The sequence below is a fragment of the Trichosurus vulpecula genome, chromosome 9 (assembly GCF_011100635.1).
Source record: "Trichosurus vulpecula isolate mTriVul1 chromosome 9, mTriVul1.pri, whole genome shotgun sequence".
NCBI classification, from domain to species: Eukaryota; Metazoa; Chordata; class Mammalia; order Diprotodontia; family Phalangeridae; genus Trichosurus; species Trichosurus vulpecula.
This window is the reverse complement of record NC_050581.1, coordinates 62,424,720-62,442,244: the sequence shown is the minus strand read 5'-3', so window position 1 is coordinate 62,442,244 and position 17,525 is coordinate 62,424,720. Positions and strand designations below refer to the sequence as shown.

At 39.7% G+C, this 17,525-nt stretch overlaps 1 protein-coding gene across 1 annotated transcript in view; it reads right to left on the bottom strand.

The window, feature by feature from the left end:
• GOLM1 (golgi membrane protein 1) overlaps positions 1-17,525 on the bottom strand; it is a 94,417-nt gene that overhangs the window by 56,595 nt on the left and 20,297 nt on the right. Inside the window, exons 2-3 of the mRNA XM_036738171.1 lie at positions 6,185-6,333; positions 3,698-3,877 (exon numbers count right to left, since the gene is read on the bottom strand). Coding sequence (XP_036594066.1) covers positions 3,698-3,877; positions 6,185-6,313 — 309 coding nt within the window. The 5' untranslated portion in view covers positions 6,314-6,333. The remainder of the gene's footprint in view (positions 1-3,697; positions 3,878-6,184; positions 6,334-17,525) is intronic.

Below are 17,525 nucleotides of genomic sequence, written 5' to 3'. Positions count from 1 at the left end.
CGGCACTTGACAGTTTTGTGATTAAAGATAAGTAATATATCCTTCCAGATTCAAAATTTTCCTCATATGTTAAAAAAAGGCATAGGATGAAAATGCTTGCGTGATTTATCAGGGATATGCCCATTATGGGAAAAGTCCTTTTAAAATCACGAGGTGCTTTGGAGCTACCTGCCTCTCTCTGTCTCTCTCTGTCTCTCTGTCTCTCTCTCACACACACACACACACACACACACGCACACACACGCACACACACGCACGTGCATGTGAATGTACCGCTCTACTTCCAAAATGCCCACACCAAAGAAACAACCACCAAAGATCCAGGACCTTGAAAAAGGAAAGGGGTGTGAACAACATAAGGAAAACACCACCTTCCTTCCTTCTCTTCCTCATCCTCCTCTGCCTGCTTCCTGCTCCCTCTTTCCTGGTTAAGACTGATTCTCTTTTCCTATAAAGCCACAGTGGCTTTGTTCCCTCCCTCCATCCTGCATGTTACTTCCACCTGTTACATTTGTCATAACTGCATTCAATTCAATACACATATTAAGTGCCTCCTATGTGCAAGGCACCTTGCTGGGCACTGGAGATACAACCAAAAAGGAAGCAATCCTTCTCCCCAAGGAGTTTACAGGGCTGGAAGGAAGGGCAAGGTGGAGGATACCAAGTATACACAGATAAGTAAATGTAAAGTAATTAGAGCTTGGGGGAGGAAGGAGGAGATTAAAAAAAAGATTTTCCACAGGGTATATTGCACAGAAGCTAAGAGCAGATGCCAGATGAAATTCCTGCCAGACAGAAGCTGGGAAGTATATTCTAGGGGTGGAGACCAGGCAGCTTGTGTAAATGCCTGGGGATGGGAGGTTGGACCCCTATTCTAGGGAACAAATAGAACAAAGGATGTCAAAGGAAATATGAAGTAAGTCTGAAAAGGTAGGTGGGAGCCAAGTCATAAAAAGCTTTAAATGCCAGACCAGGGAGTTTCTAGTTTACTCTAGAGGCAATAAATAGGGAGTCTAAATGAAGTTTTTGTTTCCTTTTTTGGGAGCGGTGTCATGATAAGAACTATATCTTAGGAATATTAATTCAGCAACTGTGTAAATATATCAGAGAAGGAAGAATCAAGGCTACTAATTAGTATGCTGTTACAGTAGTCTAGGTAACAGGTGATAAAACAATATTATATGATTCATTGTAAGAGAGTTTCATTAGGTAGGTATATATGCATAAGAAAATCCCAGGTTCCACATCACCAAATTAAGAATTTTGTGAATGAAAGTAACAGGGCTCTCTGCTTCTCACAATAGCAAGAGTTGAAATATTGGTTTCTTAGAACTATTCCACACACACAAAAAGAAAGGATAGAAATATTTATGCTAGAAATTAAAAATAATTCAGTACTTTTAAAATGCTTCAAAGCAGGGGGCTTGACCTTTTTTGTGTCGCAGACCCCTTCGGCAGTCGATGGTGCCTGTAGACCCCTTCTTGGAAGAGTGGTTTTAAATGCGTAAAATATGCAGGATTACAAAGGAATCCAATTATGCTGAAATACAGTTATCAAAATATTTTTAAAAACAAGTTCACAGACTTCCTGAAATCTATCTTGGACCCCATCAGGGTTAAGAACCCCTTCATTAAGATACGCAAAGTGCTTTCTTCACAGCAAACCTACTGGGGTAAAGTTAGTACTGGTGCTATTATCTTCATTTTAAACTCATTTTAAAGATCCAAGACCTCAGGCTCTTTGTTGTGTTTGTCCTTCATTCTCGAAGAAGATCATGACATCAGGGAAATGATGACATGACTTGCAGTTGATTTGAGGGAGGGAAGGCTGTACGAGGTCGCCAGCATCAATTTCTCCTCCCTTTTGAGGTTAAATGACTTGACCATGACCATACAGATTTTAATATATGAGGCAGTATTCTCAACCCAGATCTTCTGGAGTCTTCCAAGTCTAGGTGTGGTACTTTCAAATTGCATAATAAAAAAACCACCCTTTAAACTAGAGATAAGACAGTTTACACAGTATGCAATCAGCAAATCAGAATAAAATCTACTGCTTCCCAATGAATAAATGGTCAAAGTATATGAGCAGGCTTTTCAAAGGAAGAAATTCAAAATATTCACAACTATATGAAAAAAATCCTCCAAATCACTAAAATAATTAGAGAAGTACAAATTAAAACTCTCACTTACTACTTTATACCTATCAGACTGGCAAAAGTGGTAACTATTAGAGGGGCTCTGAGAACAAAGGCACACTAATGCACTGTTTGTAGACCTGTGAATTCTAGAAAAAATTTGGGCCTATGCCCTAAAAGTTAGTAAACTGTAAATACCCTTTGACCCAATAATACCACCAATAGGTCTATATCCCAAAGAGATCAACGAAAGAGGAAAAGGCCTTATAGCTACAAAAAACATTTATAGCAATTCTTCTTGACGTAACAGAGAACTGGAAACTAGGAAGGTGCCCATTAATAGGGGAAGTGAATAAAGTGTGGTATATAAATGTAATAGAATCAGAAACATTTCAGAGAATCCTGGTAAGAGTTGTATGAACCAATACAGAGTGAAATGAGCAAAACCAGGTGAATAGTTTATACAATAGCAACATCATAAAAACAAACAACTTGGAAAGACTTAAGAACTGTAATCGATGTACGGACTGCCCACAATTCCAGAGCATTAATGATGAAGCATGCTACCCACATCCAGATCCAAGATGGTAAACAAGATGAGCACTTTTGGACATGGACAATGTGGTAATTTGTTTTCTTGTTACAAAGGTTTGGGGTGTTACCTGCTGATGAAATGAGCAGTGGGAGGAGGGAGAAAGTAAGTACTTAGAAACTGAAAAACAAGTAAAATTTTTTATTAAAAAATAGTGACTTGATGTTCTGAGTTAACAAGTCACTGGTCACTCTAGATTCAAGCTATGCTATACTATTGCCCTAAGCATTGGATTTTCCTTTACTCACTCACACTCAGGTCTTTCCATAAAAATGAAGCGTACTCTTAAGTAACAGGACCCTGAAGGGAGCTTATCAAACACCAAATCTAACTCTTTAATTGTCTTTACATGTAACTGGAAAAAACAAAATACTATTAATTTTTTTTAAATCCAATTCATTTATTTTACAAATGAAAAACGGAGGCTCTGTTTGGTAAAAGGCCTTGGCCAAGATCACTAGACCTGCAGACTGTAGAGGGTTGCCGGTGCAAAAAGATCTCCAGTGTCACTAACATCAATACTGCTATGCATTCAAATGGTTTAACAAATGAGTATTTTCATTCATCATTTGGGTCTAGAGCAAAAAAACAAGTCAGATATATGAAGTGTTACATATGGTCTATTCCTAATCCCTTTATTAGAGCCACAAAGGAAAAGGAAAATAAGATGAATTATCCTGAAGTTCCAGAAGGAAACATATGTCCTTCTTGAGTAATTATTAAATGTCACATCTTCTACTTGAGACATCATTTTTTTTCCCTGAAAGAAGTTTACAATGTACACACTACAGGGCCTTCTCTGACAGGTGAAAAATAATGCCGGAGCACTAATCCCAAACAGCTACACAGAGGCAAGGAGCTTAATTAAGTATGCGAATACTCCCTGGTACTCCCACAGAACACTAAGGGAGGTGGGGGAGGGGTGGAAAGGAGGAAGGACACTTCACTAAAAAGGAGCAGATCTTGCCTTTTCATCCTGGTACATCTTATTGACGTTCTCCATCTGAAAGTTGTGCCTGGATTGGATTCTGTCCAGCTGTTCCCGCTGTTTTTCCAGTTCTCCTTGGAACTCATTCTTTTTTAACTCTACCGCACCTCTCTCTGCTGCTGCCCTTCGGACTCTTCCTTCCAACTCCAAGATCTGAGTCTAAATGGAAAACAAAATATAACGGAACGCTCAGTCACCACCTACTGTGGACCACGATGACTCAGATATAATAACAATACAAGAGAAGTAAAATTTACCAAACTACTTAACAGAAATGGCCAAAGAATCACTATAAACAGGTCCCTCTCTATAACTGAGTTCTAAAAGTTAATTTATAGATCTATAATCCGGAGCTCAGAATGCGTTTTCTCATAAAAAATAGTTAGATTCTTAGGCCATCCCACAAGAGCCTTTCTAACTCAAAATGTCACTGACATGAAATGCTTAGAGGCCCTTTTCAACTATTCCAAAGTACTATTTTTAATGGTTTTTTTCTACAGGAAAATGCATTCTGAGCTCAGGATGTCAGAAATTCCATCTACCCTAGGGCCTCCTCCATCTGGGGAAAGAGCTCTTAAGAGGAGGTGGAGTTGAGGTTGGTAGATAATCCTGGGAAATAGTGTAGTATAGTATTTTTACTTTTACATTTACAGTAACTAGTGACTTGTTAACTCAGGACATGGACATAAAAAGAAAATGTCACTGGTTTAGTAAATGAGGGCCAAAAACAAGGCGACATAACAATATAGGATAGATCTAAATGTCATTTGTAATAGATTTTGTGATTTACAAATATATAAGCCTATAAAAATAATAATAGCACGCATATATGTACATATACACATTATATACACACATATAAATGTGTGTATATGACATACCTATATCTATATATCTCTCTATATATACACATACGTGTGTATGTGTGTACGTCACCTTAATATTTGCAAGATACTTTACATTTTTATCTTACTTGACTTCATTTGAAAAGAAAGCTTTGAAAGTGGTAGGTTTGAGCCCTGCCTTGACATTAACAGGCTGTGTGACTCTAGACCAATCTCTCAAGACCCCTGGCAACTCTCTAAGATTATAAATCGCATTAAAATTGCTGATCTGCATTCATAGAGGGCATTTGCCTCACACCAATGAAATCATAAGTCCAGACCTCCTTCCCCTCAAAAAAAAAAAAAATAAGAGGAAAGAAAAGTTAAACAAATTGCGACACATTGATGTAAATGAATATTATTATGTGATTAAGAACAAATATGCAGAATGCAAAAAAAATGATAATTATCTTTAATGAGACATAAAATTTTTAAAAAACACTGAACCAGAGGCATGGAATATACTGTGTGATCTGAGCAGCTAGGTGGTACAGCGGACAGAGCGCTGGTCCTAGAGTCAGGAAGCCTTTAGGGCAAATCCATCCTCAGACACTTACCAGCTAGTTGTGTGACCCGGGATGAGTAACTTAATCTCTGTCTGCTTCAGTTTCCCCAACTGTAAAAAGTGGCTAATAATGACCGCACCTACCTCCCCCAGGGATATTGTGAAGATTGGTGAGATAATATTTGTAAAGCACTTAGCACAGTGCCTGGCACATAATAAGCACTGTATAAATATCAGACATTAGCCATTACTATATACAGAAAAGTAAATACAAATAAACCAGATATTCTGATGGGGACTTGGAGGGAAAGCATGGAAAAATGCTATGATTCTTTGTGTATTAAAATGAATTTACAGGCAAACAATTAGCAAGCAACTATGGCTGTTTGTACTGATGTTTATCAGTTTCTAATAAACATTTAAATATATATATTTGTGTGTATATATTTGTGCATGTATATATTATATATTTATATATGTGTGAAATATTAATATGTATTTACATGTATGTGTCATTCCAAATAATTCCAAAATCACTCCCCAATTTATACTTAGATTCAAAGATAAAAGACTGATTTAAAGCTAGGAAAAGATGCAAAGTTGGGACTGGCTTATATTCAAAACAGCTTGGCGATTACTCTTGCCAATATCCACTTAACATGGCTCTCTTAAGAACTGCCAAGTGGTGGGAAAGGGTGGCAAGGAAAAAAAATTGGGGAAAAAATCTTGAGAAGACTCACAGAGGGCTGAGATGGTTGGACAAAACATATGCTTCTCCTGGAAAAGTGCTCGGGGTATCTTGGCTTGAAAGCAAATGCGGCACAAACCGTGTGCTAAGAGAGGAGAAGGGAGGGGTCTGGACAGACAGAGCCAAGACTGAACCCAATGGGGGGCAAGGGGAGGGGGACTTGGCACTGCAGCAGAATTTTTACAGGCCACTACAGCTTTCTCCTAAACTGACAGAGAAAAAGCTGCTTAGTGAGTGAAGCCTGTTAAATATATCATGGCAAGAAACTAGCTGGTCTCTTGCAACTATAAGCTTTTTATGACCTCTGAATAAAAGTCCAAAAATCCTACCTGGAGGTTCACACTTCGGGAACTTGCAATCCAGTAATTGAAACCCAAGACGATAACACAGGCTAACAAAGCCGCTACCAGAAGAGGTGGCGACTTCATCCCCCGACGCCCATTTCCTAGACCCATCATCTCAAATCAGGTGCAGGAACCTAAGGATTCAAAAATAAAGAATAAATTGTTATCAAAAATCTTCATAAGAAATAAATCTTTATCGTTATCATCAGGGAATTAAATTACACCCTAAGTACCACTAATATTTTAAATGTCATCCAGCTTAAGAGAAGACTTTGCTTTGCAATGTTTGTACAAGACAGGGAAGCTTTGCCTTAGGAGGCCTGCTATGTTTCCTCTTTTTGTAATTTGACATTTTCTCCAGGAACCACAAAGGATTCAAAGGTTTGGGAAAGCAGGGAGGCGGATGGGGGATGTAAACACAGCAAAAAGGATGCTCAGCTGATATCATCACATCCAGAATCTGGCTACCCCAGCATACCAGTTAGAGCCCTGGAAGGAAGAAGATTCTCACTACTCCCCAGCGAAACATTTATGACTTGGTTCTTTATTAGCACAGGACAGAGCATATTCACTAACAAGCCACACTTATTAATGACGCTGGCTTAAAACACTTCTCAAGGCAACAGAAGAAACCATAATGTTCAAAGGCAACAAGGGAATCTTACTCTCACTCTCCTGCTTAGACAAGGCTTTTCATCAGTCAATCTCAAACAACTGTATAAGAACAAGTCTCAGCAACAGTCCCATCATTCAGAAGGCATAAACGTGCAAGGGAAGGTAGGTGACTAAGCTAAGGTCACACGGAAAGTGTTATGCATGAGAAATCAGGAGAGAATCAAGGCATTCTGGCTCTGATTAAGCCCTTTTACCACTAGTCTGTATTCAATCCCTGGCAAGCTAAATGGAATAGCTGATGTGCATTACTCTCCCTGTAGAAGACCATACTTGTGTGCTGTGTAATAGTATGGTGTGCCTTCATTTGAGTTTATAACAGACTCTGAGGGAGAATCAAACCATACTGCAATGATCACTTCAGAAGGAAGGGTGAAAAAAGGAGAGGAGGGGATGGGGAAGAAAGAAAACAGGAGGGGAAAAAGCAAGAGGCAGGAAAGAGAGAAATGAAAGAAAAGGAAGAAAGGAAAAGAATATTGGTTTTAAAAGAAGGTTAATATATTAAAAAATCCTAAGAATTAGCTGGCATGAAAACTCAATTCAAGAAACATTTATTAAGTTCTAGGCACTGTCCTAGGGATTAAAAAAAAAATTCCTGCCCTCAAGAAACTCAAACTCTATAGCGGGATACAACACATGCATAGATAAATAAAGACAAGGCAATTTTAAAACACATGATCAGGGAAGACGTCAAGGATTAGTGAACATGCCAGTATATTTGCAGTCAGACCACCAACGGTAGGTCTGGCATGGACTTCAGTTGCTTATTCTGTCAAATCAGGCTCGATGATCTCAAAGGTCCCTTTCAAAGTTAATGAGCTATAGATGGTTGATAGTTTGAAGTGTTTGGAATTATTTTTAAGGAAGTTGTGAAATTCTTGAAAAAGTCTCAACATAAAAAGCATTTCAAATGACTTTAATTAAAAAGCAACAATAACAAATAACCACTTGCCAGGTGGGCCAGCTTGTGGAAGGAGTGAGGGGGCAAGGGTAGGAAACCCAAAGAGCAAGGATGTGAACTCAGGTTCCATGTCTTCACCCAGCACTCTTTTTTCTCCAACACTCTCTTCTTTCTTTTTTCCTCTTTCTTTTCTTTCCTCTTCCATTAATACTTCAAAAACACATGAGCTAACTGCACTCTTTACAAGAGCAGCATATTTTTTTTTTCTATTGTTTATGGGACCAAGCTCAGGATGGAGTTTTAGGAGGGTGAGTAGGATTGGTCAAGTTACCTAAGCCCTTGGTACTCTGGGTAACTCTCAGACTAAAAGTTGTAGAGAAGGTGCCAACCTATGTTAGTAAAAGGAGTTTCTTCTTCCTGGAGTTCCCTATACCATTAAATCAAAAGTTCAGGCCTACCCTATTCTATCTTTGAGCTAGTTATCCTTCTCCAGAACTTCTGGAAACAAGCCAAATTATCTGCCAAACACTCAGGGCCTTGAGAATGAAATACAGGCTAGCAGGAGGAAATACTGGAGCAACATTTTGGCCTCCACCTTGCCCTTCATATATATATATTTCATACTCCCCCTGTTGCCCCAGGGCTGTTGCTTCAATACCCAGGTGCTCAGGGCAAACCTGATACCCTCTGAGAATGTTTTTTTCCTTATACTCCATATCTACCATATCTCCCCACATATAAGACGCTCCCATCTATGAGACGCACCTTAATTTGGGGGCCCAAAATTTGAAAAAAAATGTATTACATAAAGTTATTGAACTCAAGTTTTATTCATCTGCTCATAGCTTTCAGGCATCTTTTGGGCAAGTCTGGTGTGTGTATGTGTGCTTAGTCCATTCCGTTTCATGAACCTGAAGCACCAAGCTCCTTTGAAATCAGTAACTTCTTTTTCATCAGCAATTCTTCTGGCCTCATGTTGAACCATCTTTGTGGACACAGGAATTCCAATTGCCCTTTGCTCTTCAATCCATATCTTCAATTCCCTCTCTAAATCAGGCCATTTTGCTGACCTGCCTCTCATGGCCTTCTTCTGCCCTGGGGTTTTCAGTAGGGTTTCTTCTTCCCATAGCCAGTCTTGGATTGTCTTCTCAGTTGGAGGAGGACCAAACTTACATTCAGCAGCACGATTTCCATTCACTTTTGCAAACTGGATCACTTTTAACTTGAATTCAGCACTGTACGAAAATCTTTTCTAAGCCATTTCTGGGCAGAACATGGCAAAACGTAACCTAATATACCGGTAACAAATGTGAAACAATGGGCGCAAAGACAACAATTGTGCTAGCAGGAAATGCAAGAAAAAAAATCTACAACCAGTGTAAAAGATGCACCCAGTTTTTAGACCCCAAATTTTTCAAAAAGAGGTCCATCTTATACACGGGGAAATGTGGTAAATCCTTAACCTACTCTTTCTTTCAAGGAATCGTTTTCATAACCATTTCCTTTTCTTTCTCTCTTAGTCTCCTCTGGAAACTGAAAGTGTTTTCTAAAACTGTAATGCAAGCCTTTTCCAACAAAGGAAATGATCGTCACCTGCATGACAAAAATAAAGCCCAGGGGGGAAGCAGATTTTTTTGTCCCACAGTGGCTACAGATACTCTAATATTCCTGAAGTCTGGCCTCACAGCTCTAGCACTGGCCCCCAGGCCTTGGAGGACTTAGGGCTCAAAGAGTTACCTATTGAGAGCTAGAAGAGGTCTTAGAGGTCATCTGGTGCAGTTTTGTCAAACTCAGATAGAAACGAGGTCACTGAAGCATACAAAAGGATCCCTATTAACATTAACTAAGAAAACCACATACTAATATATCTGATTGTATTTTTGCATAGTTTGTCAAATATTTACCAATTATGTTTTAATTTGATTTGGGCTACGCTCAGGAGTGTTGTGGGCCACTGCCTTTTGGGCATCTCTATCTAGCTCAGCCTCTTCATTTTACAAATGAGGAACTAAGGCCCAGAGAGTTTAAGCAACTTACCCAAGATCACACAGATAAGATGATAAATGAGAGAACTGTGATTTGAACTAAGGTTCCAGGTCTTCACCCAGCTCTCTTTTTTCTCCAACATTCTTTTCTCTTTCTTTTTTCTTCTCTTTCTCTCCCAATCTTTCCTCTTACATTAATACTTCAAAACCCCATGAAATAATCAGTGCAGACACTCCCCTCCATGGACACAGATGAGGAACCCTTTATGCTTTAGTAGACTGCCTTCCAAAGTGACTATTATAAATAGTTTATATTTATAAATATTATAAAATAATTATAACATAAAATATTATAAAATAATATTATAAGAATTTATAAATAAGTAAATGAAAATTTCAAAAAATCAAAACATGATGGCCAACTTTTTAGTAGTGAGCCTCTTGGCAATTTAGTTTCCAAGGACAGCCCAACCCTGGGCCCATATCCTAAGGACTCCTGACTCAACAAACTCCCAAACAAGCTTGTTATCTTTTTACCTAAATCTTCTGCAACTCCTGACTACATAAGCTTTGCCCGAGGCACCACCCTTCACTGGGGCTCCTCTATTAATAACAAGCATTATCTCCACTCTTCCCTCTTCCTCATATTCAAATCCTGTCCAGGACACCTTAATGTCTCTTGCACCTGTTCCTTCCTCTTTATTTCCGCTACCACTCTCCTAGTAAAGTTCTCTTCATTATTGGATATTTGAATTGCTGCAAGAGAAGCCAAAGAGACCCATGTTCCGTCACTAGTTGACAAACCATGCTGCAGGCAAGTCCGTTGTTGCTTCTCTGGGCCCAAAATTTATCAATCTGGCCACCATGTTGGCCCATCTGCAAGAGATGGTCCTTTGTAACTGCTCCTGCCCCCTCATCAAGCGTACCAAGCAGACACATGGCACTAAGGTTAACAACCTCAAAGGCCTAAAACTTGTTCCATTATAAGCTGGCTGCTGACAGCAAGGGTGCCATGATGGTGCTGAAGCAGAGGGCAGGTCAGAGAAGCTTGCCACCGCTTATGTGAAGACCATGATCAACAAAAAATGCTTGGGCCACATTCACCAGTGTCTGCCACACCGTTGGCAAGAATAAATACTGGAAAGATGGTCACTCTCCACTGGGCCAGTATCATCCTTTGGAGTCAGAAGCCAGTGGTGGTGAAGAAGTGAACCCACTCACCCACAAGCACCTAAGGTGCCAGGCCTGCCTTTGGCTAATTAAGTCAAACTGCCCCATCCCCCCAAAAAGAAATAAAGAACTGGGTCCCACAGAGGTCAAGTGATCTCCCCAAGAGCACATAAGTAATTAAGTTTCAGAGCCAGTTTTGTGTGATTTCAACCATTTTCACTGTACCTACAATTAAGATAAGTCTTAGGGAGGTACCTACGGCTCTTAGAAGTTTAATGATTTGCCTGTGAACACTACAGTCAGGAAGTATTAGTGAGCTCTAAATACAGGTCCTTCCAGATTTCAAACCCTGTTCTTTCTCCACAGCGACACACTGCATCGTTTTAAAATAAAAAGTTAACAAAAGATAAGCACACGTTTCATCTATAATTCGACTCTGGTTGGATTCTAGAAGGATGTAAGCTCCCTGGACACTAGAACTATCTCATTTTAAAAATTTGTATCCTAGGCATCTGATACAGTGTTTGGCACACAGCAGGCACTTAATAAATGATGGACCGAATGGAAATGCTGCTCAACAAGGCTATCCCAATGATACCCCTGAGAATTTAAATATGGAATCAGGGAGCTTAAGCAGTTAGTTACACACCAAAAATGGAACCTACTACAATGAACCACATTTGACTGAAGTTAAGTTACCATACAACCTTCCTGATAGACAACTGCTATCCCCATTAATAAATCTCAGAACAAGGTACGTGGGGGGAGTTCCAGCCTTCTGGGCACTAAGCTGCAGCAGAGGCATTGGGACAATACTCCTGGGGTCTGCACAGATTATTAGTCAGTTGAGAGTGGAAAAGGCGCTACTAAGCTATGGTCATGTGCAAATAACTCACTGGAATGGTAACTATCCTAAAGGAAGGGAAAGTATTCTCTCCACTCCCTTCTCCTCCCTCAGTGCAGAGGGTCAGGGAGTTATAGGCAGAACCCTGTGGGTGTCTGGTAGGGAAGGAACCACATCTTGGAATATATCCATCCTTGGGCTCTTTTTATTATTTCTACCTCTGATAATAAAGTTTATGGTGACAAAGTATCATCAAAAGCCATCCTCTGCATTAACAGATGGAACACTATAATAACAAGGTTGAAATGAACGAAAATAAATGTCATTCTGAGTGAATCACTGCCCTCCCCTCCACAAAAATAAACTACTAGGTCCAGAGTTCTTGTATAATTCCAACTATCATTTGTGAAGTCTAATTGAAATTTCTTGGAAATCATGACTAAAAAAGAATGATCCTCTTTTAAAAATTCAATTATCAAAGGAGAGCATATGCTAAAAGAGGATAATGCTAAAAGATATTTTAGGGTCCTAAATGTACTAGTGAGAGAGCCCTCGTCAAGTGCTGAGAACACAGCAATCAATCGACAAATCTGTTGAGCTCTATGTGCCAAGTATTTCCCAGGAGCCAGGGATACAAAGACATAAATGAATCAGTTCTGGCACTCGAGTAGCTTATGTTCCATCAGTGAAGACAGGTAGTATATGTGTGTGTGTGTGTGTGTGTGTACATACACATATATGTATATGTGTATATGTATGTGTATATGCACACACACGTGTGCTGTGTATGTGTATACACACAACTGATACATACAAAAGAGATGCAAGGTAACCTTGAATGTGAAAACCCTAGAAGGTAAAGAGCAGGAAAGGACTCCTGCATAAAGTAGTACTTGAGGTAAATCTTGTTTTCAACTTTGTTAATTTCTTCTCTGATTTTCTATTCTGACATTTAATGGCGGGGGGGGGGGGGGGGGGGGGGGGGGGCAAGCAAGTTTGTTGCTTTTCTAATTTTTTCAGTCACATGCCCAATTTGTTTGATCTGTTCTCTCTTTTTTTGCTGATGAAAGCATTTAAAGACATAAATTTTCCCCTCACGACTGCTTAAGCTGCATCCCAAAAATTTGTCATTTCATTGTTGTCATTATATTTAATGAAATTATTGCTTCTCCGATTTCTTCTTTGACCCGCCCATTCTTTCAGATTGTTACATAGTTGACAATTTTTAATCATTTCTTCAACAGCCCTTCATTGAATAATTTTTATTGCATTGTGGACTATAAAAGATTTGTTTAATATTTCTGCTTTTCTCAATTTGTTTATGAGAGTTTTATGCCTTAAGACATGGTCTTTTGTGAATGCACTATGCACAGCAGAGTAATATTCCCATTCAATAATCTCTAGGGGTCTATCATAGCTAACTTTCCTAAAAATTTACTCAATTCCTTAACTTTTTAAATGCTCTCCTGCTCTGAGTTCTGCCAGTTCTTTGACCGGGACCTAGGTATGAGCAATATATCTGTTGGCTTGCCTCTGGTTGGAATTCCAGTAGACTGTTGCTTAACTGAGCCAGTCAGCTGGAAAGCTCTGCAGAGTTAGTTAAAGGACTTCAGGCTCCCTTTTGGTGCGTAATTTCTGCCCTGATTATTCAACTGTCATGTTCAGATTGAGCTGGCAGCTGAAACTAACACCTCATTTTCCTCCTGAGGTCGGAACCACATGGCTGTCACTAGCTTCTGAACTTGCTTCTTGCTCAGTATAGAGTCTAGGGCTCATAACAGGGCTTTACCCTGGACCACTCCTAGGGTGAGGTCCCCTCCTCAATCCCACACTGAATCTGTAGCCTAGGGTAGTGAGTGATGGAGCTGCCATCTGTCACCTCACCCTGCAGCCTGCACAAGATCAGGCCTGGGCTGGGGCATCTTCTTGCCCTAGTGCACAGCCTCATCCTTTCATTCCTGAACCAGAATACCCCACCCAGTGGTTCTGGCTAGCCCTGGCCCCCAATGTCCTGACTTCTCTGTCTCCTTATGCTGACCTAGGCTAGAAAGATGACTAATTTTTTTTTAACTTCCTGATCAATACTCACTCTGGGGCATTTTCTAAATCTTTGTGGAGGAGATACAGGGAAGAGCTCTACTGTACTTCTTCCTACTTTGCCATCTTGGCTGGTCTACTAACTTGAGGAAGCCAGAGACTCCAAAATTTGGAGGTGAGGAAGGAAACATGCCAGATACGAGAAACATCCTGGGCAAAGATGTTGAGACTGAGACAAGATGTTGTATTATGTATGAGGAACAGCAAGTTAAGTCAGTATAGGCTAACTATAGAGTATGTGTAAGGAATTAATATAGAAGGAGGATGAAGAGGCAAAAAGGAGCCAAGCTATGAAAAAATTGAAATGACAAAGCGTTTGCATTTGATGCTAGAGGTCACAGGAAGCCACTGAGGTTTACTGAACAGGGGGATGTCAAGGTCAGGGGCCAGCCAGATAGAATCCTACATAAGAACTGGGATTCTAAACCCCTTCTGTGTCACGGATCTTCCCACTATAGTGAAGCTATCTATAGACCCCCTTCTCCAAATAATGTTGTTAAATGCACAAAATAAAATACAGAGGAGCAGAAAGGAAACCAATTATACTGAAACGCAGGTGTCAAAATATTTTTAAATAACAAATTAACAGACTCCATTTTAATAACAATAATAATAATGATGATAGCTAACAATTCTATATAGCTAACATTTATAAAGCACCTACTGTGTGCCAGGCACTGTGCTAGGCACTTTACGGTTATCTCATTCAATCCTTCCAACAACCCTAAGGGGTAGATGCTATTATTGTCCCCACTTTACAGATGAGAAAACTGAAGCTCATTATTTTTCATAGCCCAAAAAAACAACAAATTCCAACAAATGCAACTACAGACCTCAACACCTCCTTGAGAATACAACAAATAATAACTGAATTGGATGAACAAATCAACAGTGGAAATGAAGCACTGTCACCAATAAACTTGTTGCCTACAATTACCTAGACGTTACACTCAACCAAGAACTCAACATAAAGGTTTTTGGTTTTTTGGGGTTTTTTTGGGGGGAGGGGATTTCTTACCAACACTCCATAAATTAGAAAATTCAGTTCATCAGCTCACTTCATTGTGTGAACATTAAGATTAATTTTGGATACGTTGAACATTTAACCAAAAATATCTAAAATACTCAGCACTTAAAATTACTAAATATTCCTTTTTGATCAAAAAATTACTGAGGGCATGCTTAAATTTAAGCTGGCTTCGCCATCAGATGTTATTATCCACCATGAAATTACTACTTTATTTCTTACAGGGTTACTGCTACTGCCAAAGTTCCCCAAATATGGAAGGGATATATGACAGAGGAAAACAAAATCTGCTTGGATAAGAAGAATTAAAACAAATAAAAAGTTACGAAGTTTTTGGTCTTGCTTAGCACTTTTCATTTTGGTTGCATGAACACATACACGCACACAGGCACACGCACACACACACACATACACACATGTACCCTCTTCCTCAGAGTCAGCCAGCCCCCAAATTAGCAGCTCCATCTTATCTAAGCATTTCAAGGGAGGAATGCATTCCGATAAACTTACAAAGAGCTCTGTGGGTCTGGGGTACCTCAGCTTCCTTCAGGCCCCCCAAAATCCTCTGGGTCTGCCATGTAAATGCACAGACAAGGAAAGGCAATCAAGCAGCAAGCATTTATTAAGCACTGACTATGAGGCAGGTGTTGTGCAAGGCCCTGGTGATGTAAATACAAAAGCGAGACAAAGATAAGCCAACGAAGATGTGTGTGTGTGTGTATGTATATATGAATATGTGCATGTGTCTGCAAATATACACATATGTATGTATACATACACACACATACATATTGCCTACTATGTGTCAGGCACTGAGCTAAGTGCTTCACTTATCATTGTCTCATATGCTCTTCAGAGCAACCCTGCAAGGGAGACACTATTATTAGGACCCCTATTTTATAAATGAGAATCAGCTAAAGACTGTACAGTTTATATAAAGAATAAATGCACAGTATTAGAGGGCACTCTGAACTAGGGGAATTAAAAAAAGAAAAAGTAAAGCTTCTTGAAAAAGGGAGTAATTGAGCTGAGACTTGAAGGGAGCCAGAGGTTCCCAGGAGCAGAACTGATGAGGGAGAGCGCACATTCCAGGAAGGAGGGACAGCCCAGGCCAGTCTGACAGAAGATGGAAGGGGTGCACAAGACCCCTAGTGTGTAATCAAGTAGAAAGACAGGACAGAAATAGATAAATGTCCAACAAAAGAGCTTGTTTTCTACTAACAGCAATGGGAGAACAGTGGCCACTTCTTGAGGAGGAGAGGAACATGGTCACGCCCATCCCTTAATATTACTTTGGCCACCAGGTTGAGTGAGAATTGAAGATGGGAAAGACTGGAGTCTAATTAATAGGCTGATACAATAGTCCTCGTGAGAACGGTGACAAGGGTCTGATTTGGGGTGCTTGTGATATGAATAAGAAGGGGAGGGAAGTGAGATGTAGAGGAGGTAGAAATTTCTCAAGCTCTGCCTCTTTTCCTCTACCCTTTGATGTTTTTCTTTGTCGTGCTCTGTATTCATTTTCCACCACCCTGGACCTTTGATCATAGATTTAGTTCACAGTTCTTCCGTCCAGGTCCCTGGATCTCATGTTGTCACAAACTTCTGACTTAGACTTCAGAATGGCTTTCCCATTACTGACCTGGATCTCAGCTTGAACTACAACCCTTCCATAGCCCCAAGATTGTCAATCCCCATATTCCCATGACTCCATGTCTACGGTCTTCCTGTTTTCTGCAAATCTGACAATCATGCTACTTATGATTTTATCTGATGAAAATGCTGAGGTAAAATTCTGAGACGGCACCCTGGGCACTATTGTATGATTCCAGCAAGCAACCAATTTACACAACCTGAACGTAAATGAACTTGTGATCTAGCTCACATCTCTCCCTCTTGTCTGTAAGGACAGTGCAAGACATATTGCCAAATGCTTCACTGAAATCCCAGGAAACCCAGGGCAAAGTTTTTTCAAAAGTTTCTGGCCATGTGATCAGAAATTCAAGGGTTCAGACTAAATGAACTTTTTCATAACATGGTAAAATAAAGCTTGCCATTCAAAAACAGAGATTTTAGCAATACTATAAAAGCAGTCAAAAACAAATTAAAAGTACTTTATTTGTACAAACACAGTTACAATCCTTGTACCAGTCATTGGTTTTTTGTTAAGTCAATGAAAATAAAGACATTTAGCAAACAGATATTCTCCAGTTCTAGTGGGTATAATATTCAGTTCCGCCACATCTCAATTCTAAGAACCACATTGATAGTGGTTCTTCTCAGTTTGGCCCATAGCCAGAAATATCTAGTGACCAGGCCATGTTGTCTTGTTGTTGGGCAAAACATACACTCTCTCTCTCTCTCTGGCTGAAAAGTCTCATGTGGGCCACACTCCAGGACAAAACAGGTCTCAGGCGGTCCAGAGATCACCTTAGAGATATAAATGGTAGGCATTCTTATCTACCAGTCTAATGACCCTATCAAATTAGGTTATTCTAGCACGACCTATTCTGTTCCTTTCCTGTTTTACTGATGTTATCTTTTTTTAAAATATCAGTATCACTTCCCAATGACTCCTTTCCTCCCTCCCCATAATGCCTTCCCTTGTAACTAATTAAGCACAGTCAAGCAAA